This window comes from Lepidochelys kempii, chromosome 5 (assembly GCF_965140265.1).
Source record: "Lepidochelys kempii isolate rLepKem1 chromosome 5, rLepKem1.hap2, whole genome shotgun sequence".
Taxonomy (NCBI): domain Eukaryota; kingdom Metazoa; phylum Chordata; order Testudines; family Cheloniidae; genus Lepidochelys; species Lepidochelys kempii.
The window spans coordinates 110,053,112-110,080,790 of NC_133260.1; the positions used below are offsets into that span (position 1 = coordinate 110,053,112).

General features: G+C 44.0%; 1 protein-coding gene across 2 annotated transcripts in view; it reads left to right on the forward strand.

Annotated features, from left to right (window-relative positions):
• Window positions 1-3,489: 3,489 nt before the first annotated feature.
• The window catches only part of CCDC171 (coiled-coil domain containing 171), a 235,035-nt gene continuing 210,845 nt past the window's right edge, over window positions 3,490-27,679 (forward strand). For both annotated transcript variants that reach the window (XM_073345441.1, XM_073345440.1), the window contains exons 1-5: window positions 3,490-3,620; window positions 4,619-4,743; window positions 10,369-10,546; window positions 21,175-21,313; window positions 25,464-25,638. In XM_073345441.1, coding sequence (XP_073201542.1) covers window positions 10,500-10,546; window positions 21,175-21,313; window positions 25,464-25,638 — 361 coding nt within the window. In that variant the 5' untranslated portion in view covers window positions 3,490-3,620; window positions 4,619-4,743; window positions 10,369-10,499. The remainder of the gene's footprint in view (window positions 3,621-4,618; window positions 4,744-10,368; window positions 10,547-21,174; window positions 21,314-25,463; window positions 25,639-27,679) is intronic.

Consider the following 27,679-nt stretch of genomic DNA (forward strand, 5'->3'; position numbering starts at 1 on the left):
TCATAGTTGGTGGAGTTATCAGCCCTGCCTATAATATTCAATTCTGTTATATCCATTCTTAGGTTTTATTTTTGTGCTTTGGGTCATTCCCACCATACATGGATAAAGGTACTTTTTATTCCTCCCTCCCCAACACTAATTCAAGCTATTGTCATAGATTTTTTTTAAAGGAAGTAACACAAAATCACATATGAAAGATTATGTTGTCGTACACTATGTAAGGGTTCAATATTCATGGGGAATTTCCTTGGCTAAACCTTTTTTCTACTTAATCATATAACTACATTTGTCTTCCATATCTGATTTACTAAGTTCACTTCTTAGTTTTGACATCATGTTTTTGGGGTCCCTAGAAAAGCGGTTCTCAACTCGCAGCCCGCATGCAACCCAATTAGCACACAGCTGGGGTCCTGCTCAGCTGTGTGCTAAAGGTTCCGGGCTCCGGGCTGCCCTGACACATGGTGGGCTCCGGACTGCTGGCAGCTCCACGCAGCAGGGTCCGGGCTACCGCCCCGCCCCACCCAACAGGCTCGGGGTTCAGGCTGCTGGCTGGCCTTTGCACGGTGGGGTCCAGGGTTGCAGTGGGGTTGGGGGACAGGGTCCTGGCTGACCCGCAGCCCTGCCCCCTGCCGGGCTCTTCACTCCTGGCCCCACTCTGTGCACAGGTCTCTGGGTGGAGGGTGCTGGGCACAGGGGTTTGTGGGGGAGTTTACGTGAGGGGCACTGTGGTTCTCAACCTGCATATGCAGTCCACAATGATAAATAGGCTGAGAACCACTGCTCTAGAGAACATTACCGCTTTCTCAGTCTTTGGAAGTAGTCTTCTGAAATCTGTCATCTCTTAGAAACTTGAATTATAGGACTTATTCTCTACAACCTTGTGCCTTGTGTAGTTGTTCATAGCTGTACAAATTTAGCACAGAGTGGATATTTCTGACTAAAAAACTGACTAGACATATTTCAGTTGCAGGCAAAGTGTCTTCAAAAGGGTTCAAAAGCCGAGTTATTTTAAAAGTGAAAACATCAAATATTTCTTGGCATTTGAAAGGGTTAAAGAATTTGTTTTTGTCTGTAAAGGAGCTCACAATTTAGTTGTTAATTAAAGTTGGTAAGCCATTCAAAATGAGTTCAGCTATTATGTCTAGAGTATCATATTTATGCTTTCTTAGGTAAATAAAATAAAAAGGGACACAAACACGTTACAACATTATTCTAATATAGCCAGAGTTAACAGTTCCATATACTATACTGAGCCAAATAGATGTATATATCCCACAAGGCAATTATCATATTTTAAACTCCTATGTGCACTATAAAAAACTCTTTAAAGAGCACACGCCCCAAAAGAAAATTAGTATTGCAATTCAGCATTCATTATAAACTTATTTTCATTTGATTCTGTCTTTCTCAAAGAAATCTCTGTTTGGGCTGAAGGATTCCTTGAACCAGCACAGCAAGCTCCTGCAAAGGGCTTTTCTACAGGGGAATGTCCCCCGCCATAATTATACAGGTGTACTAAATTGAAGGAGCTATTCTCGATATCTTGAGGAGTGGAATGCTATGGGAACTGTCTATCCTTTGAAGTCAGGAGAGCATAAAGTGTCTCCCAGTATCCTGTGTTCACAACTGGCTACTGCATGGGGTTAAGCTGGTGTGTTATATGTAAGGCTAAAATTTTGACACGGATATTTTTAGTAAAAGTCAGGGACAGGTCACAGGCAAAAAAGGAAATCTGTCCCTGACTTTTACTAAACATATACCTGACAAAATGGGGATCTGCAGATCTCCACACCACCTGAAGCAGTTTGGAGCCCCTAGGAGCCACCTGCAGCCTCTGGGGGCTGCAGGGTACCCCCGCCATCTGCAGATCCAGGGATCCCTTGCTGCTCTTCGGGGCCGGGAGCCGTGGAGTGCCGCCGCCTCCCATGTCGGCTGGGAGCTGCGGGGTACCCGCGACAGCAGTGGCTGGGAGCTGTGGGCCATGGCCTAGGGCTCGGGGATTCCCCCGCTGCAGCCAGCAGCTGGGGGCTCTGGAGTTTCCACACTCAGGGCTTGGGCGTCCTCTGCCAGGCAGGGCCTCAGGGATTCCCCTGTCACTGGTGGCTGGAGGCTCGGGGATTCCCCCGCCATGGTGGCTGGGGGCTTGGAGGTTCCAGGGCTCAGGGTAGGGTGACCAGATAGCAAGTGTGAAAAATCAGGACAGAGTGTGGGGGGTAATGGGCACCTATATCGGAAAAAGCCCTGAATATCAGGACTGTCCCTATAAAATTGGGACATCTGGTCACCCTAGCTCAGGGGTGCTCTGCTGGCAGGGGCTCGGGGATTTCCCCATCACCCGTGGCAGAAGGGAGCTCGGGAGTTCCATAGCTGCTGCCAGCAGCTGGGGGCTCGGGGTTTCCCTTGTCCTTGGCTGGGGCACAGGGGTCCTCTGCCAGCAAGGGCTTGGGGATTCCCCCGTCGCAGCCAGGGTTTGGGGGGTCCTCTTCTGGCAGGGGTTCGGGGATTCCCCTGCTGCCACCAGTAGCGAGAGGGGGGCTCGGGGATTCCCCCACCAGCAGCTAGGAGGTTCTGCAGTTTAGGGCTTGGGGGTTCCTCCACCACCCACAACATCCTGGAGCTGCAGGGTACGTTGTCCCCAAAGCAGCTTGGAGCTCCGGGTGCTGGCAACGGGGGGACCCCGCAGCTCCCTGCCCCCGCTGGCAGTCCCGACCACCGAACACTGAAGTCATGGATTCCATGACTTCTGTGACCTCACTGACTAAATTGTAGCCTTAGTTATATGTGAGCACAGTACAACAGTGTTCTCCAGACATCTTATCCAGGGGTGCTGGAAATTTTTGCATAATGGGCGTGCTGATGATGTATTTGGTGTGTGCTATTACTACTTCAGTTGGGGGTGCCTCAGCACCCCTAATTCCAACACCACTGAACTTATCTGCTTCTGCGTCATGTCAATATCCTTTTCTGTAGTGTCCTTTCTTTGTCCAATGGCTTCACTCTCTCCCTTGACAATAGCTCAGCATTTTCCCTTCCTCCTCTCTCTCATTCTTCTCCTACAACTTGACTCCCTCCTTTGCCATGTGCTGAGACTAATGCACGAAGCCAGCAAACATCTACTCCTTGTCCTCTTGCTGCCCCGTCTCGCCAAGCGAGCGGGAATTACAGGACTCAGCGCGGGAGAAGAATTCACCCCCTCCCAGCCGGGCCACCCTCCCTTATATTCTCCCTGACTGCACCCAGTGCGCATGCCCTCTTTCCACCTCTTATTTCCCCAGGCCCGCAATAGATACCTTATTGCGCATGCGTACTTCTATCCGGTCGGGCCGAATCCAAGGCCGTTCGTTCTGTTTCCGGCCATTGGGAGCGTGATGTGTCACAATGCTCTGTCCTTCCAATCGGAAGCACGGCTCTTGGGCAGGGAGGTGGGACCAGGTCGCCGCGGTGTTGTTACCGGAAGTGGCCGTTGTAAATTTCTCCGTGAGCGGAGGGAGGGGTGGCGTGGGTTTTTGGGTCCCCTCTGGGTCCTAACGCCCAGGGAGTCACTAGTCCAGATTCTGCTCTCACTGCCTGCCGGCCTGGTGCTGCCAGCCGCTGCTCGGGGCCAGGGCTACCCCGCGGAGGTGGGAGGGAGACTGGGGAGGGACTGGGTGATGGAGCTGGGTCGGGAGGCAGATGGGGCAGGAGGAGAAGGGGGCTGATGGGAGAGGTGGGGCTGAGGGGCCGGGAGCTTATGGGGGGGGGGGGTGCAAGGGATTAATGGGGCCAGATGGAGCAGGGGGCAAGGACATATGCGGCAGCAGAGGGGAGCATCATTATTATCTATGAACATGCAATTTCCTTTTAATTTCTTTGTGGCTGGGGATCCTGCTCCCCAGAGCCTCTTTTTCTCACCAAAAACATGTAGGATTTGGTAACATTTTAGACGTAGACAGCACCTCTCATCCTGAGTAATTCCAGAGCGCTTTGCTAGCTGTAAACATATTGCCCTGTTTAAATGCAGCTATTTCTGGGGTGGGAGGCAACAAGTTGGTGCATAGTGCAGTGAAGGAAGCAGAAAAGGGTGTGGGTGAACTTGTCTTTTCAGGGAGTTGTGGTTTGGGATTCTAATGCTTTGACTACTGAGCACTAAAATGGAGATTTCTCTGGAGGGAAGGCAGTTTGTAATTGGATTATAAACAAAATCAGTAAAATGCTGGATGTGTATTACTTCGGAACTTGTTTTCCTAAAATGTTATATACACAATAGAAAACAAAATAGCTAGTTCTAATCAATGTAGAACCAGGACCTGCTTCTTGTGGTGGGTTTTGTATACACAACAAATATTCCTTAAAAAAATCATGAAAAAAGAAAAGGAGTACTTGTGGCACCTTAGAGACTAACCAATTTATTTGAGCATGAGCTTTCGTGAGCTACAGCTGATGAAGTGAGCTGTAGCTCACGAAAGCTCATGCTCAAATAAATTGGTTAGTCTATAAGGTGCCACAAGTACTCCTTTTCTGTTGGCGAATACAGACTAACACGGCTGTTACTCTGAAAAAAATCATGGTAATTCTTAGAATGTTCGCTGCATATTTGTAGAGCACTAATGTTCTCATTTTGTATGATTTTGTATCCTAGTGCTTGCTGATCAGGCTATCTGAGGCTCAGAAAATGGCAAGGCAGAGCTGACCTACAGGTGTGACATTGATATGCTCTTGCTCAAGTATACACAGAAGTAGGAAGAGAGCTTCATTCATTTATATGTATGTTTGGTTAAAAAAATTGGGTAGTTCTGATTTTTATTATGTTGTACGTAGATATTGATGATGTGGCATTTTGAACAATTTCTAAAGTCATTTTCCTTTATTTAAAGGGATGCTGTCAACATCATATCAAAAAATTCCTTACCTTTGTCACTTACCTTTGGATTATTAACAGATCAATTTAAATAATATTTCAGTAAGATATATAACTGCAGTGAAAGGATAACCAGCCTCCTTTATAGATTTCATTGCGAATTATGATTTGCAATAATAAAAGTCTATCAATAGTTTTGGCACAATCTGCTGATTGGATGTTCGTTTGTAATTTAAATATACTATTAACACCTATTCCAATATTATAAGGCTGCAATCCTGCAAAGATTTGAGCACATGCTTAACTTTATGCACTGCAAATAGGCTCACTGATTTCAGAAAAGTTAAGTATATGCATAAGTCTTTGCAGGATCGGGACCTAGTACTGTATACAGATTGTAAATCACAAGAAAAATTAATCATAGATGTATATTAACTTATTAAATTGAACTTTCTTGTTGCTGTTGCTACGTGAACATGTTTTTTACTGGAATCCCATGAGATTCCAACAGTTCATGCTGCCATCAATTAAATACCATATTTGTTTGTTTATTTTATTTTTGCTGTGTGGTAGTAAACCAGTCAGTTATTTAAATAAATTAAAGAATACTGCATATTCAAAACTAGTAGCTTTCTACTGAAACATACTTTATGCTTCCTCGTTACTTCATTTCAAACTAAGTTCAGGAACATTTTCTCACTGCCTCATCTGGACAATGTGAATGGGACAAAATGTGTTAGAACCAAACTTAAGTCTGCCTGAGGTTCTGGCTTGAACTAGCATGTTGCCTAAGCCCTAGTTCAATAGTTGTTTGGTGATGGTATGTGACTCTATGCTTGAGAAAAAGCAGTTCTGGTTGGGAGCCATTTAGTACTATTATTATTTATGTGTAGGGCCTAGGACCAGGGTTCCCTCTAATTTTTTATGTCCATGTGCAGAATGAATTTTGTTATGTGCACCAATATGGAGGTGATGTGTGGTGGGGGTGGGGCTGAGGAGTTTGGAGAGTGGAAGGGAGCTCAGGGCTGGGGCAGAGGGTTGGAGTGTGGAGGTTGAGGGCTCTGGTTGGGGGTGTGAGCTCTGGGGTGGGGCTAGGGATGAGGGGTTTGGGGTGCAGTCTGCCTTGCGGCTGCAGCAGGGAAAGAGGACACCCCCAGCCCTCTCTTGCAGCAGCAGCTCGGGGTCGGGGGGAGAGGTGCCTCTCCCCAGCCGTGGCAGGGAGGGGCTGGGCTGGGTGAGGGGGCTGGGGCAGTGCTTCCCCAGCTGCAGCAGCTCCGGCTGGGCTGGGCTGGGCCTGGTCAGGGGAGGGATGCCTCTCTCCTGCCACAGCAACTCTGGCTGGGCTGGCTTGGGATGGGGCAGGGGTGTCTCTCCCTAGCTGCGGCAGCTCCGGACTGGGATGCCTCTCCCCGCCTCCGTGACCCTTGATAGCTTACTGTATGTCCGTGCAGCTTAGAGGGAACTTAGTCTAGGACTCTTTAGTGGTAGGTGCTGTACAAACCCAGAACAAAAAGATGGTTCCTGCCCCCAAAGGGCATACAAACTAATTATAAGACAAGAGACAACAGATGAATATAGACAGATGGGGGAGTACAAGTAAACAATGAGACAATATTGGTCAGCATCATATGCAGTCATCTCAGGACACCAGCAGTCTAACTGTTGTAAAAATTTTGTGTTGGCATCCTTGCCGAGGAGGAATTTGAAAGTGGATAATGAGGTTGATAATATGGACGTTTATGGGGAACTCATATTTGGGCGGTGTGGGACAATGCACAAAGGTCTTTGTTTGAAAATATAATAAGTGGGCTATGGAGGCTAGCCTCATTGGCCAATCAGAGGCAGGAGTTGACAGCTTGAGAGCAAATAAGAGAGGATAAGTAGGATGGGAATTGATTATGAGCTGTCTTGTAAGTGAACACAAGCATCTTATGTTTGATTTGATAAAGATGTGGAGCTAGTGGAGGAAGTGAAAGAGAAGGGTGACATGGTCAAAGTGACAGGCTAGGAAAATAGTCTTAGCAGTAGCATTCTGAAGGGATATGAGTGGAACAAGATTGTATTTGACAAAGCCAAAGTGAAGGATGTTGCAGTAATTGAGATGATGAGAGCTTGGATGAGAGTTTGAGCTGTGGAGATGTTTACAAAAGTCGGTATCTTACTGGAGCAGAAATAATTTGCAAGATTTAGACATAGCCTGAATATGAGGACCTAGAGAGAGGTCAAAACCAAAGATGATGCCCAGGTTACAGGCCTGAATGACAGGCAGGATGGTGGTAGAGAGTGATAGATAAAAGATGCAGTGGAAGGTATTGGAGTGGGAGGGGGAAGATTAGGAGTCATGTTTAGTACTACTATTTCTGAGTTCCCTAAGTAGTTCAGGATGGTAGCTTTGACTTCAGAGTTGGTTGAACATCCTGATACAGGGCCCAAGAAGCAGTTTGTGCCTCTGATGTTGTAAAAGATGCTAACTAGGCAATTTAAGAGGACTTATTCCACTGAGCAGTCATGACCACCCACTTGAAGGTGACCAAATGATTAGCCTGATGTCTATCTTGAATGGAGAAGAAACAGTACTTGATAGCAACCTGGGCAGTATTCCTAGGTCGACAAACCCCTGAACTGTGTTTGCAAGGAGCAGATGGAGGCAGGAAACCCATCTTCCATGCACTGGCCAGTGTTGTTGGCTGGATGTGGGGTGTTGTCTAAAAAGGTGATTTAGTATATGCCCTTTTCCTCCCTGAAGCAATATAAAGGGAACGCTGCAGGGAATGTGCCTCTTTATATCAGGGCTGTGTCTTAAGGGCTAGTTTGCACTTTAATAAGGGCCTAGTTTCTCAAACACTTACTACTGCTTACTATGAGAAGCAATCCTGTTGACTTCACTGGGACTACTTCTGTTATTTAGCATTACGCTTGGTAATATATTTTTGAAGGATTGAACACTAACACAACTTTACAAGGTTCAGAGTCAAGTGTCTCAATGACCTTATCTATACTGCAGTTGCTAATGTAACACATTTTGTGTTTTAACAACTGTCTAGCAACTATATCATAGTGTGTTATAGTTTTAAAAACATGTATTACATATTTAGCTATTTTTTCAGGTGGGATGGAAAGATGGCTTTAATCTGTAGGAGGAGCCTTCTTGTCAGTAAAAGCACGGAGTCCGGTGGCACCTTAAAGACTAACAGATTTATTTGGGCATAACGTTTCGTGGGTAAAAAACAACTTCTTGAGGTGCATGGAGTGAAAATTACAGATGCAGGCATTATTGTACTGACACATGAAGAGAAGGGAGTTGCCTCACAAGTGGAGAATCCGTGTTGACAGGGCCAATTCAATCAGGGTGGATGTGGTCCACTCTCAATAATTGAGGAGGAGGTGTCAATTCCAGGAGTGGGAAAGTTGCTTTTGTAGTGAGCCAGCCACTCCCAGTTCATATTCAAGCCCAAATTAATGGTGTTAAATTTGCAAATGAATTTTAGTTCTGCAGTTTCTCTTTGAAGTCTGCTTCTAAAGTTTTTTTGTTCAAGTATGGCTAATTTTAAATCTGTTATAGAATGTCCAGGAAGATTGAAGTGTTCTCCTAGTGGCTTTTGTATGTTACCATTCCTGATGTCTGATTTGCGTCCATTTATTCTTTTACGTAGAGACTGTGCAGTTTGGCCAACGTACATGACAGAGGGGCATTGCTGGCACATGATGGCATATATCACATTAGTAGATGTGCAGGTGAATGAGTCCCTGATGGTGTGGCTGATGTGGTTGGATCCTCTGATGGTGTCACTAGAGTAGATATGGGGACAGAGTAGACAATGAGGTTTGTTACAGGGATTGGTTCTTGGGTTAGTTTTTCTGTGGTGTGGTATATAGTTGCTGTTGAGTATTTGCTTCAGGTTGGGGGGCTGGCTTATTTGGGTTTTTGAGTTTTAAATGCAAGTACATGCTTAGAAATTTTTGTGGGCACAAAATAATGAATCACAAATAAATAAACTAATATAGCTTGAAATGTTTGATAAAACAACTGGAGCCAAATGAATAAAGGAAAAACCAATTTCTGTTCTCATTTCCTTTAGATTTACACCCAAGTAATTACAATGAATTTAACTTAGTTACTTTAGATTGGCCTTAAATTATTATTAATCAATATAATAAAGAATGAATAAATAAAGGTAATAGGATTTTTTTTCGGGCGGGAGGAGTAGATTCTGTTTTCTGGAGACAAACTGCAGAATGTGATTGAATTAAAAATAAAGACAAGAAAACATGTACAGTTTTTAAAAAGCTTCAGACCTAGTATAACAAAAGTGGACTATTCAGTCACTTTATTAGAGCTCAGAGGAACAGCCGTGTTAGTCTGTATTCGCAAAAAGAAAAGGAGTACTTGTGGCACCTTAGAGACTAACCAATTTATTTGAGCATGAGCTTTCGTGAGCTACAGCTCACTTCATCAGATGATGAAGTGAGCTGTAGCTCACGAAAGCTCATGCTCAAATAAATTGGTTAGTCTCTAAGGTGCCACAAGTACTCCTTTTCTTTTTATTAGAGCTGAAGACTTCTGCGTTAGGTTAGATGGAAATAGATTATGGCAGACACGTGGCTGCAACATTTAGATGTAAAGATGGCTTGCAGGCTAGGTCATAGGCATGGGAGTCCATCTATAATGGCATGTAGAAGAAAATCTTCATGGTTAATTAATCTTTTTGCTGAATCTAGCCTGTGCTGACCATTTTATCTCAGGCTGTCTTGTAATGATTTGCCAAGAGAACTATAAATGAATTTATTCTTCAACCTGAAATAAGTGTTGGCTTTTTCAGATTGGTTGATGATATTTTAATACTTGTTTTCTAAATATGCTTGATGTATTAAGTGTTTCTAATGTTGCTATACTGTATATGAGAGAATAAACATGGATTTCTTCTATGCACAATTTTTGCTAAAGGAGTCTTCATGTTAATCAAATTTATGTGTGATGCTATAATCCATGATAATTTATAGTGATTAATGACCTCAGCACAATAATCGGTAGAAAATTTTAGGTTTCTGTTATCCTCCAGTAATTGCAGGAGGACTTGCTAGTTAAGGGCCACTGTTGCACAGTGAAGTCCCAAATATTGACCTACTCTTAAAATTGTTCTGTCATGGGGCCTATTGTCTGTATTGTGACTTTAAAAACAAAAACACTCAAAACCCACAGATGAATGCGTCATCAGGGAAATGGAGGGATACAACCTACAAAGAAACAATTTTGTGTGTTTCACTCTCCTTCTATTGTAAATTTAGAATCAAATATTCTCCTCAAAAATATGCATTTTCGGGGTTAAGGGCCTGATCCTACAAATGCTTGCTAGGAGGTGTAGTTCTTTCTGCTGTCTCCGATTGGCTTCAGTGGAGCTATGTCTGGTAGTAAGTGTGAACATATCTGAGCCTAAAGCTTACATTGTTTGTTTAATAAATATCTGAGAGTAAATACAATTGATTCCTTCTGTTACAATGAGAAATAAACTGCCCTTTTTATGTTGTTATAGGTTTTAATGTATCCATATGATGAAAAGAGAAGAGTAATCTTTGAAGTGTCTCAGTTTCTGTAAAAGAATATAATTGAAGATTATGTTCTTTATCCAGACACTATAGATTAAAAAGTTGGAGATTCGTCATCATGAATTCTACCCCTCCAATCAGTTACACGATTCCTGAAATCAAACGGTGAGCTTCCGTTCCTTATTTTAAAATCCAGTAACTTATATTGTCTTTTTGTGAGAATTTTTCATTGTTTTGGAGGTTTGACAGTAGGTCATTCTAAGAAAACAAAACTTAATCAATACATATAATTTGTGTTAATCTGATACAACTTGTTTGACAACAGCTAGGCCAGAGGGCATGAATGATATCTCCAATTAAGTGCAAGAAATCCTTGGAAAGCACAGAAGGTATTTAAAAAGAAAAAAGGCAATAAGACAGAAGGGGTAATCAAATACAGTTAGGAGCATTTTGCACTGAGTTACAGAAGTCTTTCCTTTGCCAGACAAGATGGCATTTGGTTACACTTTCTATAACTTGTTCTGTTGTAAGACTCGTCCTAGATACTTGGGGACTGGGAAGAATCTGTCAGGGAGATTGTGTATTAAACTGAAACTTTGACTGTCTTTCTTAAAACCTTGAGGCATGTCCCCTGGGACTGATGGTCCTCAAATTCAGACAAGAAATTCTGTCAGCGTCCTTGCTGTGGACTGTTATGCAGGGGAGAGAATCAAATTGTTGGCATAAAAGCCCTTTGTGTTGAAAAATTAGGGTAGGGTATATCTGTCATTTTGTTGTTTGTACCTAGACAGACTTTGGACCGAATTTTCAGAAGTAACGAGCACCACCTCTGAAAATTTCTGCCTTTAGTTTATAGTTAAGTAAATTATGTAGATTAGCCTCTGGAAACCAAATAGTTTAGTGGTTTCTCAAGTATTTCCAGTTGGTTTATTAGAACAGGTGGTATGCATAATCACATTTTTTTAATGCACACCATGGAAGGGAGAGAGGAAGGATACATTTGCAGACTTATGGTCATGGATATGGCCCTTATCATTCACATCAATGTTTTTGTTTTGTTGAGTATACAATGTCTTGAAACAATAGCACCATTAGCGAGAACCTTGATTCATTCTAATAATATTGGTCCGAAGTAATATTGTTGCCATTTAAATCATCATACAACTGGACTCCTAACTGCTTTGGCAGTAGTAGCAGAGTTCTGTGATAGACCCTTTTTCCTTGAAACATGATCTTTTAGGATAGATATGCAGAATCCCCCTTTGGCTATAAGAGTTTAGAAAAATCCCATAGCTAATTAACAAGTGGAAGAAAAATCAGTCTCTTAGTTGCAACACAGATATAATTACACTACTTTTTGTCAGGTGTGAAGAAAAACCCCTAAGACAACTTTTACAATATTGTAACTAATATGATTGCTGTACACAACTGAACTTTAAAGTCAACTTATTGATTTGCTGAGTTGCCCATGTTAAATTTTCATTACCCTGCAACATAGTATTCAATAGCTATTTCATTTGCTCTTGTTTTTCTTAAAGAATTTTAGAGAAGTTGTGAAGGATGGCATTTTGTATATGATTTTGGTAAAAGCATATTTTCTAAATATGATTATCCATCAGGAATATTAAATAATGCAAGAACACTTTGAACAAGGCTATACAATCATCTCACAATTACTTTTATGATGATAGAAACAAAGAGCTTCTTTGTTCTTATAAAAATCCATTTGTGTGCATGTGTGTATTCGTTCAGCCTTACCACTTACATTTGCTTTAATTGTCTCCTCTAGTTATCATTGTCATTGCTTTAGTTAGAATCCTCTGTTCATCATATATATGTATGTATATACAATAGCTACCACACGGTGCATGGAATGTGTAAAATATCAGCAAGTCTTGTGTGTTGGAACTCTGCCATTGTTCTTGTGATTTATTGCATATCTGAGGCATATGCTCTTCTGTATCTACACAACTTCTCCTGTTACTCTATTTTAAAAAAATCCATTTTAGTGTTAATAGGTTGTTTGACTTCTTTATTACACTTTGAGTATAAGTACGCAATCTAAAATGTCTAATTTAAATTACATTAATTTTAATTCATTTTATAATATTAGAAGTTGCTATTCTAATGCCTTAGTTGTTTTGCTGAAACCCTCTGCTTTGAAGTGAAGGCAGCTCAGCCTAAAGCCATTCTGAAGGGGCAAAAGCTATTAATATTTTTGCTAATGTTTTGATTTTCATGGCAATCAACCTAAATTTCACTATGGAAGAGCTCATTGTTGGATGGTCATTTCAGAGGCAACGTAGCAAATACCGTAAATAAAAAATCAGTATATTTGCTTTATGCTGCTGTTTTCGTTTTTATAGTACTTTCAAAACTTTATTCCATAGCTATAATGTCCAAACATGAAATATACAATCTTGCCACACTGGTCTGACTCTGGGGGATTTTTTTGTTTTTGTTTTTTCTCTTTGTGTGTTTAGGCCCCAATTCATCAAGACACGTAACCATGTAATTAAGTCTTTTGCTGAATCCGAGCCTGGCAGTGTAGATATGTTGACTGTTCTAGACAACCTCTTCTTCATCTGCTGCTGGCTGGTGGGAGGTTTGGGGGAAAATGGTTTTCCCAAAAGCTGATGGCATAAGCCTTTTTGATGACTTCAAAGTTGTAAAATAATACTGAGTTTTTTTAATTTACTTTTTTTAGCGTGCTCTCCCTGTAGGCAGCTCTACAGTACCTCCCCGGTAGAAAACTAAAACTAAAAACTGAAACATTAATAATGTCATAAAAATGTAGAAGCCTTGACAGGCAGCGTCCCAAATCCCAAACTGGTATAAACTGGTTTGCTCCATTTGATCTGGGCTATACTATGAAAACATAAACTTAAATATATAATACAGGAAAACTTTTCTATTCTACATAGACACCTTGGGGTTCTGATTATGTGGCTACCATGTTATCAGAACTTCATGTAACCTCTGGATCTAAAAGCAGGAACTTTGACGGCTTAGGCTAAAGCAAGTTTCTTAAACTCAAAGGCTGTAGCCCGTTCAACATCTATTCATGGACTAGCCATTAGAGCGAGCAGAGAGCCACACTGTAAATGTGAATTCAGTTAATTTTTCTCTCTCTCCATTCTTGCCAGGAGAGCTCCCTTCCTTTGAAGGTGAGAGAGGAATAGCTTCACTACTTTTCTTCTTCCCCTTACAAATGTCTTGGCTACTCATTCCCCTCCACTCTTCATCATCTCAGGGCACTTTACACTCCTCACACCAGTATGTAGTGTATATACACTACATGGCCCCCTAACATGGGTATAGAGAAGTAGCAGTATAGAGAGCAAGGCACTGCTTAAGTGAGTAAAGACACTCCAGAAACTTAGGCTATGTACCCTACGCTGCTCTCTGCACACCCAAGCAGGGCCTCCTCTGTCTACACTGCTATCTTAGCCTTTCCCTGCTGCAGAGAAAGACTGCAGCACCAGGGAAAGTCTGTGAGACACATACCCTACATGTTGCTGCTGCCATGAGGGCGCAGTGTAGACATCTCTTCAGAAGTACAGGGTGCTTCACGTCCTGTATGTGCAATGATTACTTCACTTTGAAACAGTATACATGGCTAATAATGCAGCCTGACGTTCCTGCTACTAACAGCCGTGTCTCAATGCTTCATTTGGATTCTATACCCACCTGTGGCATCTTGCCACTGGATTATAAAGTCTTCGGGGGCAGGAATGAATGATTCCCTGACACAGACTGGGGCCTCTAGCCCTGTTGTAATACAATTAATGACTCTTCGTACACACACACCAATGATTCCACTGACCCCTCGTGGTAGAGTGAGCCTCTACAGCATACCCTTGTTGCACTATTGAGCGTGCCTCACGTTCCCCTTTCCCAGGGAAACTCTCCCAACAGTTCTCTCTCTCTTGGCACCTCCCAGCAAGGTGCTAGTTATAAACTTAGAGAGTAGTCTCAAATGCAACATAAAAAGGGCCTTCTGCCCTCTGGTTCAGCTCTCATTTCTTTCCTGCTCTCCTACAGAACTCTAACTCATAAGGCTTTTTCCATCGGGGGTGTCTCCCTTCTTCCAGGAGCCAGCATTTCTCCTCCAAGCTCTCTACCTGAGAGTTATCCTTCTCTAGGGCCTATCTTTCCCACCAGTAGTCTTGCAGCCCTTTGTAGAAATCCCATGATCCAAACCCAGCTGGGTCTAATAATTAAACAAGACCATCTGGTCCCCTTCACATCAGGATCAGCTAGGGAGGAGATTTGGGAGGGGAAGGTGATCCATCACAGGTGAGTCTGAACCAGACTTGCCTTAAAGGGCCAGCCAGCTTTTGACACCCTTTCTGTAAGATTTCTGCTGGAGTCACATCCATGTCAGTATTTTCTACAAAATCATTCTCCTCATCTTCAGAGCTCTTAGAGCCATGCTCTTAGCTAACTTGTTGCCCCTTATACCATACTTTTCTATCTTCCTCCATTTTCTGGTCTCCTCCCAGTCCAACACTCCCTCTTTTTCTGAGTTGGAAGCTGATCCCTTGTGCTGCTGCCCCAGAGATGGTCTGCCTCTCTACCATCTCTGATTTTTCCCATCCATTTTAGAAACCTCAAAAGCCCAACTTTTCTATGCTGCCTACAACCATCAAGGTTTTGTAGCGTTCCTCCCTGTAGCTCTTACTAATTCTAGCCCTTCGTACCCTCCTTACCTCTATTTGATTTTCCTCCACACTTCTAGCTTCTTGTTGTAATGGCTGTGAAATGTGAGATACTTGTGTATAATACATTATATTTTAAGTTAACATAAGAATGGCCATACTGGGTCAGACCAAAGGTCCATCTAGCCCAGTATCCTGTCTACCAACAGTGGCCAATGCCAGGTGCCCCAGAGGGAGTGAACCTAACAGGTAATGATCTAGTGATCTCTCTTCTGCCATCCATCTCCACCCTCTGACAAACAGAGGCTAGGGACACCATTCCTTACCCATCCTGGCTAATAGCCATTAATGGACTTAACCTCCATGAATTTATCCAGTTCTCTTTTAAACCCTGTTATAGTCCTAGCCTTCACAACCTCCTCAGGCAAGGAGTTCCACAGGTTGACTGTGCACTGAGTGAAGAAGAATTTTCTTTTATTTGTTTTTAACCTGCTACGCATTCATTTCATTTGGTGGCCCCTAGTTCTTATATTATGGGAACAAGTAAATAACTTTTCCTTATTCACTTTCTCCACACCACTCATGATTTTATATACCTCTATCATATCCCCCCTTAGTTTTCTCTTTTCCAAGCTGAAAAGTCCTAGCCTTTTCATCTCTCCTTATATGGGACCGGTTCCAAACCCCTTTAGTTGTCCTTTTCTGAACCTTTTCTAATGCCAGTACATCTTTTTTGAGATAAGGACCACATCTGTACGCAGTATTCAAGATGTGGGCGTACCATGCATTTATATAAGGGCAATAAGATATTCTCCATCTTTTATAATTAAATCATTAAAAAAAGGATAGAGAATAAGTTATTTCATTTTTAGCTATATTATGAATTTCTTGTCACTGTGCTTTTGCCTCTTAACTAATTTTTACTCCTCCTCTCTGTTGATTCCTTTGGGTATAGCTCTCATAGTAACACTATATAGCTGTTGTGATTCTGCTGCACTGAATCCAGGTGCAGTTTTGCAAATGTTCATTAAGTACATTTCACCCTGAGGAATAATTATCTGTGACACAAACAATTGGCCTGCTTTCATATGAAATCAATGGACACTGTGATATGAAAGTAGCACAGTATAAATATAGATCTTAAAATATATATGGGACACCATCGAGACAATGAGTTGCTTAAAGTAATAGATTTTTGCCTAAATTACTAGTAACACCTTGAAACAACTAAAGTTGACAACGTTTTAAAAAACAAACTTAGTGTTTACCTATTATGCTGGTTTGTTGTCCAATCTGAGAACATGAAAAACATACATTAGATCAGTAAATATCTCTTTCTGGTTCTCATTCCTTGGAAACTGTAGTAGTGTTTGGTAAACAGGATAATGTTTATTTTTATATTTAAAACTACAGCAGTTTTTGGTGATACTTCTAATACTTCGTTTAGGCCAAAATATACAAAACATCAGTGTTGCTACTTGTATGGAAAATCATGCAAACTTTTGTAGGTTACTTAGGGTTGCCAACTTCCTAATCGTACAAAGTCGAACACCCCTTCACCGCCCCTTCTCCAAGGCCCCATCCCTGCTCACTCCATCCCCCCGCCATCACTTACTTTTCCCCACCCTCACTCAATTTCACAGGGCTGGGGTTGGGGTGCAGGAGGGGGGTGAGGGCTCCGGCTGGGGGTGCAGGCTCTGGGGTGGGGCTGTGGATGAGGGGTTAGGGGTGCGGGAGAGGGCTCCAGACTGGGGCAGGGTGTCGGTGTGTGGGGGAGGTATGGGCTCTGGGCTGGGAGTGCGGGCTCCAGGAGAATCATAGAATCATAGAATATCAGGGTTGGAAGGGACCTCAGGAGGTCATCTAGTCCAACCCCCTGCTCAAAAGCAGGACCAATCCCCAATTAAATCATCCCAGCCAAGGCTTTGTGAAGCCTGACCTTAAAAACTTCTAAGGAAGGAGATTCCACCACCTCCCTAGGTAACGCATTCCAGTGTTTCACCACCCTCCTAGTGAAAAAGTTTTTCCTACTATCCAACCTAAACCTCCCCCACTGCAACTTGAGACCATTACTCCTTGTCCTGTCCTCTTCCACCACTGAGAATAGTCTAGAACCATCCTCTCTGGAACTACCGCTCAGGTAGTTGAAAGCAGCTATCAAATCCCCCCTCATTCTTCTCTTCTGCAGACTAAACAATCCCAGTTCCCTCAGCCTCTCCTCATAAGTCATGTGTTCCAGACCCCTAATCATTTTTGTTGCCCTTCGCTGGACTCTCTCCAATTTATCCATATCCTTCTTGTAGTGTAGGGCCCAAAACTGGACACAGTACTCCAGATGAGGCCTCACCAATGTCTAATAGAGGGGGACGATCACGTCCCTCGATCTGCTCGCTATGCCCCTACTTATACATCCCAAAATGCCATTGGCCTTCTTGGCAACAAGGGCACACTGCTGACTCATCCAGCTTCTCGTCCACTGTCACCCCTAGGTCTTTTTCCGCAGAACTGCTGCCTAGCCATTCAGTCCCTCGTCTGTAGCTGTGCATTGGGTTCTTCCGTCCTAAGTGCAGGACCCTGCACTTATCCTTATTGAACCTCATCAGATTTCTTTTGGCGCAGTCCTCCAATTTGTCTAGGTCCCTCTGTATCCTATCCCTGCCCTCCAGCGTATCTACCACTCCTCCCAGTTGAGTATCATCCGCAAATTTGCTGAGAGTGCAATCCACACCATCCTCCAGATCATTTATGAAGATATTGAACAAAACCGGCCCCAGGACCGACCCCTGGGGCACTCCACTTGACACCGGCTGCCAACTAGACATGGAGCCGTTGATCACTACCCATTGAGCCCGACAATCTAGCCAACTTTCTACCCACCTTATAGTGCATTCATCCAGCCCATACTTCTTTAACTTGCTGACAAGAATACTGTGGGAGACCGTGTCAAAAGCTTTGCTAAAGTCAAGAAACAATACATCCACTGCTTTCCCTTCATCCACAGAACCAGTAATCTCATCATAGAAGGCGATTAGATTAGTCAGGCATGGCCTTCCCTTGGTGAATCCATGCGGACTGTTCCTGATCACTTTCCTCTCATGTAAGTGCTTCAGGATTGATTCTTTGCGGACCTGCTCCATGATTTTTCCGGGGACTGAAGTGAGGCTGACTGGCCTGTAGTTCCCAGGATCTTCCTTCTTCCCTTTTTTAAAGATTAGCACTACATTAGCCTTTTTCCAGTCATCCGGGACTTCCCCCGTTCGCCACGAGTTTTCAAAGATCATGGCCAATGGCTCTGCAATCACAGCCGCCAGTTCCTTTAGCCGCCAGTTCCGGCCCCATGGACTTGTGCACGTCCAGCTTTTCTAAATAGTCCCTAACCACCTCTTTCTCCACAGAGGGCTGGCCATCTACTCCCCATGTTGTGATGCCCAGCACAGCAGTCTGGGAGCTGACCTTGTTTTTGAAGACAGAGGCAAAAAAAGCATTGAGTACATTAGCTTTTTCCACATCCTCTGTCACTAGGTTGCCTCCCTCATTCATTAAGGGGCCCACACTTTCCTTGGCTTTCTTCTTGTTGCCAGCATACCTGAAGAAACCCTTCTTGTTACTCTTGACATCTCTCGCTAGCTGCAGCTCCAGGTGCGATTTGGCCCTCCTAATTTCATTCCTACATGCCCGAGCAATATTTTTATACTCTTCCCTGGTCATATGTCCAACCTTCCACTTCTTGTAAGCTTCTTTTTTATGCTTAAGATCTGCTAGGATTTCACCGTTAAGCCAAGCTGGTCGCCTGCCATATTTACTATTCTTTCGACACATCGGGATGGTTTGTCCCTGTAACCTCAACAGGGATTCCTTGAAATACAGCCAGCTCTCCTGGACTCCTTTCCCCTTCATGTTAGTCCCCCAGGGGATCCTACCCATCCGTTCCCTGAGGGAGTCGAAGTCTGCTTTCCTGAAGTCCAGGGTCCGTATCCTGCTGCTTACCTTTCTTCCCTGTGTCAGGATCCTGAACTCAACCAACTCACGGTCACTGCCTCCCAGATTCCCATCCACTTTTGTTTCCCCCACTAATTCTTCCCAGTTTGTGAGCAGCAGGTCAAGAAAAGCTCCCCCCAGTTGGCTCCTCTAGCACTTGCACCAGGAAATTGTCCCCTATGCCTTCCCAAAACTTCCTGGATTGTCTATGCACTGCTGTATTGCTCTCCCAGCAGATATCAGGAAAATTAAAGTCACCCATGAGAACCAGGGCATGCGATTTAGTAGCTTCTGCGAGCTGCCGGAAGAAAGCCTCATCCACCTCATCCCCCTGGTCCGGTGGTCTATAGCAGACTCCCACCACTACATCAGTCTTGTTGCTCACACTTCTAAACTTAATCCAGAGACACTCAGGTTTTTCTGCAGTTTCGTACCGGAGCTCTGAGCAGTCATACTGCTCCCTTACATACAGTGCTACTCCCCCACCTTTTCTGCCCTGCCTCTCCTTCCTGAACAGTTTATAACCATCCATGACAGTACTCCAGTCATGTGAGTTATCCCACCAAGTCTCTGTTATTCCAATCACGTCATAATTCCTTGACATCACCAGGACCTCCAGTTCTCCCTACTTGTTTCCAAGGCTTTGTGCATTCGTATATAAGCACTTTAGATAACCTGCCAGAGGGGTTAGGAGGGGCCAGAAATGAGGGGTTCAGGGTGTGGGAGATGGCTCCAGGCTGAGACGGAGGGTGGGAGGGGGTGGGCTCTTGCTGGGGGTGTGGGCTTTGGGGTGGGGCTGAGGAGTTTGGGGTGCAGGAGGGGGTTCTGGGTTGGGGCAGGGGGTTGGGATGTGGGGGCGGGTGAGGGTTTCAGCTAGGGGTGTGGGCTCGGGTTGGGCCGGGGATGAGGGGTTTGGAGTACAAAAGGGGACTCAGGGCTGGGGTTGGGGGGGGTCTGGGCTCCAGCAGGGAGTTTAGGTGCAGGACGAGACTCTGGGCTGGGGCAGGGGGTGGGGGTGCTGGGTCCCAGAAGCGGCTACCAGGTCCTTGCGGCTCCTAGGTACATGGGCAGCCAGGGAGGTGCCGCCTGCTGCCCTCACGCCTGCAGGTGCTGCCCCCACAGCTCCCATTGGTTGCAGTTCGTGGCCAATGGGAGCTGCGGAGCTGGCACTCAGGGCAGGGGCAGCGCGCAGCGCCTCCCTGGCCACCTATGCACCTAGGGGCTGCAAGGACCTGGCTGCCACTTTCAGGAGCCATGTGGAACTAGGGAAGGCAGGGAGGCTGCCTTATCCCTGGGCCTCTGTTGCGCTGCTGACTAGACTTTTAACAGTTTGGTCCGCGGTGGCAACTGGAGGAACCAGGGTCCCTTTTCGATTGGGTGTTCCGGTAAAAAATCGGACACCTGGCAACCCTAAAGTCACTTTGGGGGAAACAATTTTTTTTCATATGTGCTATGGCCTTATTTCCATTTAAAGTGTATTTTATTTGTCTTGGTTATTTTATCTTTTTTGTGGGAGCAGTTAACTATAGACAAGACAGTGTGTATATACAAAAGCCATACCTATTTAACTGTCAGTTTTAAACTGATTTAAAAGTTAAAATCAGTGTCTAGATTGCCACATGAGGAAATTGTACAGATTTAATGGAATGAGTTTCTAAACCAGTTTAGTTAAAATCCATTTCTAAACTGATTTTAGTTAAATTGGTACAGTGTGTAGATAAAGCCTTAGTCACTAAGCTCTTGATCCTGCTCTGTGCTTAATGATCTTCATTTCCACAGAAGTAACAGGGAGTTGAGTATTCACAATGTACCAAGATTGCACCTTAAACCTGTATCTTTTTTGTGGGAATGCAAGTATGCAAAATACCCCTCCCCGCCCTTAAAAGGAAGAACCACAGAAGGGAATGATGGTTGCAAATGTGTGGTGTAGTATGATGTAACCAACATTTTGTAGTTGGTGATATAGTATTGTATGGTAAACAAAAAAATAAGTTTGAATCTCAGGGAGACAAAATAATGGAGATCTGCTAGACATCTTTTTAAATGGTAGGGTTTATGTCTTTGCAGTGTCCTAACATTTAATCGAATCAGTAACAATGAAGATTGATATAATCAGGGAAGCAATGATAGTTAAAATATACTTCTGTTTTGCAGCCTACACTATATCCAGAGTGAGATGAGGCTACTGCAAAATAGTAGTCAGTCAGAGCTGGATGTTACTGAAGATCTGAGAAGGAAACTTCATCAAGCCAAAAAAGAAAAACTGGACATAACCACTAAACATAACCAAGATGTAAGTTTTTAATACTAGAAAAAAAATCAATATTTAAAATACTCTAAGCACTACAGCCTGTACTTTAGAGACTTCATGGACTTGTTTTAAAAAAAAAAAAAAAAAAAAAAGCGCCAAGGGACATTACGTAGTAGTGCCCACTTCCTGCCTCTTGAACATTTGATCCTGATTCTGCATGTGCTGACATGGAACCTCACTGATTTCAGAGGACTTTTGTGTGTGTGTGTATGTGTGTGTATGTGTTCAGGGGCTTACACACATGGAGTTTATTGCAGTACTGACATGTAAGTGAGGAAATCTTATTTAACTAGTAAGGGATCACTCCTTTCTCCTCCTCAGTCCCCCTTGCTGTGTGGTATTGTTGATCTGCTTTGTTTTGTGCTTTGCTGGTAGTTCAAGCAAAGTGAATTGTGGAGACCTGATGGAGCGTGATGCTGAAACATATGAGGTTTGAGCCATGCACCCAGAAAACATGTACACCTAAAGCAGGGTGATGCTGATTGGTGTGGAAAGCCTGAAACCTTTCAGCTTGCTCCCAGTGCCAACCCTCTGTTTCAAGTTTAAATGGTACGATTATCTACTGTAGATAAGGCTTTGGCCAGATCAGTGCAACCTGGTGAAATTAGAAGCACCTGGGCAACAAAATAATCACAATGGAATGAAATGCTGACTACATGAATTGTCGTTTTGTATGAAAATGCATCCTGAAGAAAACCCTTACTGGAATCAGAGGAAATTGTTGTTTACCTATATCCACCAACCCTGTATGGAATGTCTCACTTTATTTAATAACAGCTCTGACAACAGCTGTTATGGTTAGTAATAAGTGGCATCAAACGAAGTGTCACTTTCCTGGTAGAGGATTGCTGCCTCCATTAATAATTCAATGACTGGGATTGCCTAATAGTGTACATGATTACAAGATACAACTCAAGTCAGTCATCTTAATGAGCTATTTTTTATTTTACAGGCCATGAGGATTTGAATGCAGGTTATGTTTTTAATCCATCTGGAAGTCAATTGTAACTTGTAAATTAAGTTGGTGCAAAAACCAAAACGTCCAAATTGGACACACCTTAAAATGCTTTCAGCTGCTCAGCTTGTGTAATTTTGAAATTCCACATAACTAATATTTTAATAAAATGTATAGAAGAATATTGTTAACTCACTTGCATCTGTTGTTTAATGAATATTTCCTTTCAGACTGATTTCACTTTTATCGTATCTTAAAGTCTTATGCTTGAAAAATGTTTTACAATCTAAGTATTGAAATAAAGGAACACTAGAGAAATCAAGAGAAGATTTAAAAAAAATCTATTAAAGTGGACTTGAACATCAAGCTTAGCAGTATAAAGCATGTATATTAAAAGTAAGCTTGACAGAGAGTATAGAAAAAGTGGTAATCAACTTTGGACCCGTCTACACTAAAACCATTTTCTAAGTGTCCCACTATTGCTATGACTTAGTTCAGCCCCCAAAATGGTTGGAATGTAGGGAATCCCAGTAAACCTGTTAGCAGCTGCCAGTGGTCTGTTGGTTGACTAGCTTTGCTCAGAAGTTTGTGCTACTTTTTTGAAAACCTTGGTGATGGCTAGCAACCCATCTATTTTGGGATTTCCAATGTTGCTAATGCTAGTATAGGTGAAGTGGTGTTAGGAATGGTGGGAAATACTTGTGAAATTTCTCCAGGGTTCATAAGTATATCCCCTGCCTCCCAAACTTTTTTTTTTTTTTTTTACACACACAAAATATCTCAGTATGAAAGGAATTCCAAGGAAGTTGTATGGGCGGTTACAGTGATGAACTGTTTAAGGTGTAGGTCACAATGACTATGAAGCTCCCAAAGGCCTAAGACTTTCTTACCTCAGAGACTGCTCCTTTCCCTGTGATGTACTGCAATAGTTGTAGGATTGCCAGGTGTCCGGTTTTTGACTGAGACGCCTGGGGCCGGGTCGGTAGCACAGCCTGCTATGACTCTGTGCGGCTCATGGAAGCAACAGCATGTCCCCCCTCCAACTCCTATGTGCAGGGGCAGTCGGCGGCTCTGGACGCTGCACCCACCCCAGGCGCCGGCTCTGCAGCTCTGAGAACCGTGGTCAGTGGGAGCTGCGGGGGCAGCGCCTGTAGACGGGGTAGCGCACAGAGCTGCCTGGCCACGCCTCCACATAGGAGCCGGAGGGGCATGCCGCTGCTTCCAGGAGCTGCTTGAGGTAAGCACTGCCTGGAGCCTGCACCCCTGACCCCCTCCTGCACCCCTGCCCCAGACCTGATTCCCCCTCCCGTCCTCCATACACCTCAGTCCCAGCACGGAGCACCCTCCTGCACTCCAAACCCCTCATCCCCTGCCCTACCCCAGAGCCCTCACTCCTCCCTCCCGTGCCCCAACCCCCTGCCCCTGCGCCAGCCCAGAGCCCCCTCCGCACGCTGAATACCTCAGCCCCAGCCTGGAGCCCCCTCCTACAACCCAAACCCCTCATCCCTGGCCCTGCCCCTGCTCCAGAGCTCTCACCCCCTCCCACATCCCAACCTCCTGACCCAGCCTGGTAAAAATGAGCAAGTGCACAAGGGTGGGGAGAGCGAGTGACAGAGGAAGGGGGGATGGAGTGAGTGAGGGGCGGGGCCTCAGAAAGAGCAAGGCAAGGCAATTCGGTTCTGTGTGAGTAGAAAGTTGGCAAGCCTACATAGTTGCTGGAACCTTTTTGTTGTAAAAGAGGGAGCTGCTGATGGCATTTTCCAGGAGGACCCTGGGACTCCAGAATTTGCCCCTACCCTCCCCCAGTCTGAAATTGATTACTTTCTTGGCACCCCACAAAACCATTAGTTTGATAGGATTTGGTGGGTGACATGGGGGAAGGGAAGGATTAATGCACATTCCTATGTGAGTTGCAGGCCAAAGGATTTTCTGAAGTGTTTCCCTGTGGGGCCCCCCCCCCTTTTTTTTTTAATTTGTCATCTGACTGAGTTAAATTGTTGTTTCCATTTGATTATTTAATGTTGATCAAGTTAATTATATATTAGTATTTATGCTGCTGGGTGGTTATTAGTCTGATTATTGTCCGCATACTCATTTAACAAACTGAAAAAAATGCTGATGCAAAAGCTCTAGTAAATACACCTGCAAACTGCCACTTGGATGCAATGTCTACCTCATTTGCAGCCATTTATTTAAAGGGAGGAGAGAACAATATTATAAAATTACAGATTTTTTTTTCAGATACTCTGCATGATTTTTAGAAGAAAAGGAATGTTAGTATTTATATTTGCTTTACAAAACGTTATTGGATGAGTTCATTTTTAAAACAAATAAATAAAACCCCTTGATTGTGATGTCTGGACTAGTATCCATTGACGTTCATTGCCATATCTTAGGGTATGTTTACACAGCAGTTGAAGGTGTGATGGCATACCCGCATGAGCATTAATCTAGTACAGCTAAAACTAGCAGTGAAGACATTACATCACATGTTTCAGTATGGCCTAGCAACACAGGTTCATACCCAGGACCCTTGGGGAGCTTATACAGCCCATTCTGTCAGATCTTCACTGACATATTTAGCTGTACTAGATTGATTTCAGTATTGGTTTACTCTTTAATCTCACCTCCAACCTCAGTGTTTACAATACCCTTAGGGACCAACCCTGCACCAGTGAAGCCAAGGAGTGTTTTTGTCTTTGACTTAAATGAAAATAAAAATCTAGAAACTTTTAAAATCTTCTGGCCATAAACTCTGATTCTAGAAGGGACCAGCAGATCATCTAGTGTGACCTGTAGATCACAGGCCACCAACACCACCCACACAATAAACCCAACAATGGAAATTAGCCCAAAGTACTACAGCCCACAGGAGACTAGACTGTTATTTGCTACAGGGAGAGAATAGGAGGGAGAAAGGTGTACCAATGCCTGAGGACCCAGCAATGGCAGGGAATTGATTAAGTGAGATATTCCCAGATAATTCTGGTAAGTGACCTGCACCCACCCACTGCAAAGACAGACAAGCCCTCCTTTTACCCCTCCTCCCCATGGTCACTACCAATCTGATCTGGGGGGAAAAAATCCCCCTTTATTAGTGTTTCTTTGAAAAGTTAATACATAATTATAATTAATGATAGATACATTAATAGTTTCTTAAACTAATTCCTCTTCTAGCTGTCCAACTATGAAAGCCAGATTGCCAGGTTGCGATCTGAAGTTGAGAAAGGAGAGGCCATTCGACAAAGTCTGGAATATGAACTTGTCATTGCCAGAAAAGATGCTGGTCTTGAAAGATACTCTGCAGAGGAAAAGTTATGTGAAGCTAGCACTCGATTTCAGCAGCTGCAAGGTATGTTTCAAAAACGTCAAACACCCAACAGCGACTAAGTTTGTTAGTCCAGAACCTCTGTATTATGAGTCAAGTAGACAAAAGATGTAGTGACTTAATTTGGTTTTCTAGTCATCCCTGGGTTGGGTTGGTTTTAGCTCTACCTCATATTTCCAGCCTCCTCTCCAACTCCCTTTGTGAAACTATCCTGGATAGCCCATTGCCAAATTAAGACAAACATACTAAACCTCCCATCTCCTCTCCTTCAGCTCTCCATTCCCCACTCACGAACAACTCTTCTCTTGGTCTATCCTTTATATCAGAATCAAATTCCAAATATCGTCCTTGTTGTTCAGGTACATATCCTTGGTGGTATTTGACTCCTTTGTTCTTTTCTCCTCACATCTATGTTGTTACTATATCTTGTATATTTTATATAACTTGTAGTTCTTCCTTTTTTCTCCATTTCTATTGTAGAAACCTTTGCCTATGCCTGGTCACTTCTCATCTGGTCATTTCTCTAGTCTACTTTCATAGAAGAGTTAGAAATGAGATATAACTGCTTCTCTTTCTTCCCTGCAACTCTGATAATGTGTTACAGTTCTAGTAAAGTTCCTCCAGGTAAACAACTTGAAGAGTGTTTAAGTCCCACCATGCTAAGCCTGTGTGTTGCGAGTTCCTGAGCCTGAATAGGCTCCAGACTGGTTTCAGAGTGGCCTATAGCATACTTCCTGAGCACAGGTTGTCACCCCTTCACGGAAGTGGGACCTCACAGTGCACTTGCCCTAATCTCTCAGAACTAGTGCTGACTCCTCCATGGGCCACCCAGTGCCTTAAACACTCCCAGAGCTCCAATTTTGTGGGCACCATAGGTTACAGTTTACTTCTCCAATGACACCTAATAGTTGAAGCACACAACACAGAGACATCGTAAGAGATTCAAAAACTAATCATTCTTTACTTTAGATAGCACAGAATATATACATATCTACACAAAACAATAAAATGCCTTTTTGTATTTCCCTGCCTCAGTTTCCTCACCACATTTGAGATGTTGTTTGGGATTAGGTCAGTCTTTTAAGGAGTCCTGGATCCTCTCTCTCCCTTTCCCACCTGCACATGGCTTCTCTTCTGGAATACGGAGTCTAGACTAGCCATCAGCATCATTATCTCCTTCTCCCCACACTTTGAAATGGCTGATAAGAGATTTTTTTTTATTACCTCCTGTCCCCTTTGTCAGGTGACCCATTGATCAGCTTCATCAGATGACCGTAGTCTCCCAGCAAGTGATCCATTCCTTGTTACCAGCCCACCTGGAGTTCAGACTTGAAAAAATAGTTTACTCTGGGCGATAACCATTTTAACGGGGTGCATTCACCACTCTAGCACCTCCTGCTGGCTGTCTTGGGAATTAACTCTGCACGTTAGCACACCCTCTTCAGGTAGTGCCTCACCACCCTCACTCCTGTTCTAGGACCCACATCTCTCTAAGGATCGCTGCATCCTCTTCAGCAACACAATCCTCCGGCTATGCCGCATGCTGTGCTTCCCCCCCCATTTTGGGGGACCTGCAGTCCGCTGTTCAGCCACTTTCCTTAGTGGCTACTGCATCAAATTGTCTGGCCACCTCCTTGTGGCCCCAGCATCCTCTTTGCCCTTACCTCAGGGTCTCCACTTGCAAACCCCAGCAACTGGCTAGGAGCTGTCTCTTGCTCCCCCAGTCCCTGCTCTGTCCAGGGGGCTGGCAGTTCTTTCAGCCCTCCAGAGACCCAGTCCTTCCTCCTTGGGCTTCCTGCAGAGAACTGCCTTCCTCTATCCTGCAGTTCCCTTTTTATATGGGCCTGCATGGCCCTGATTGGGCGCTCCCTTCAGCCCTTCTCTTATTAGCTGCCTCCTGCGCAGCCTCTCTAGGGCTCTGTTAACCCCTTAGAGCCCAGTGTGGGGCAGATGCCCCATCACAGCCATCTTTTTGCCTAAGAGTGCTCTATTTCGGGGGTTCTCAACCTTTTTCTGTCTTAGGCCCCTGCAACATGCTTTAAAAACTCCGTGGCCCACCTGTGCC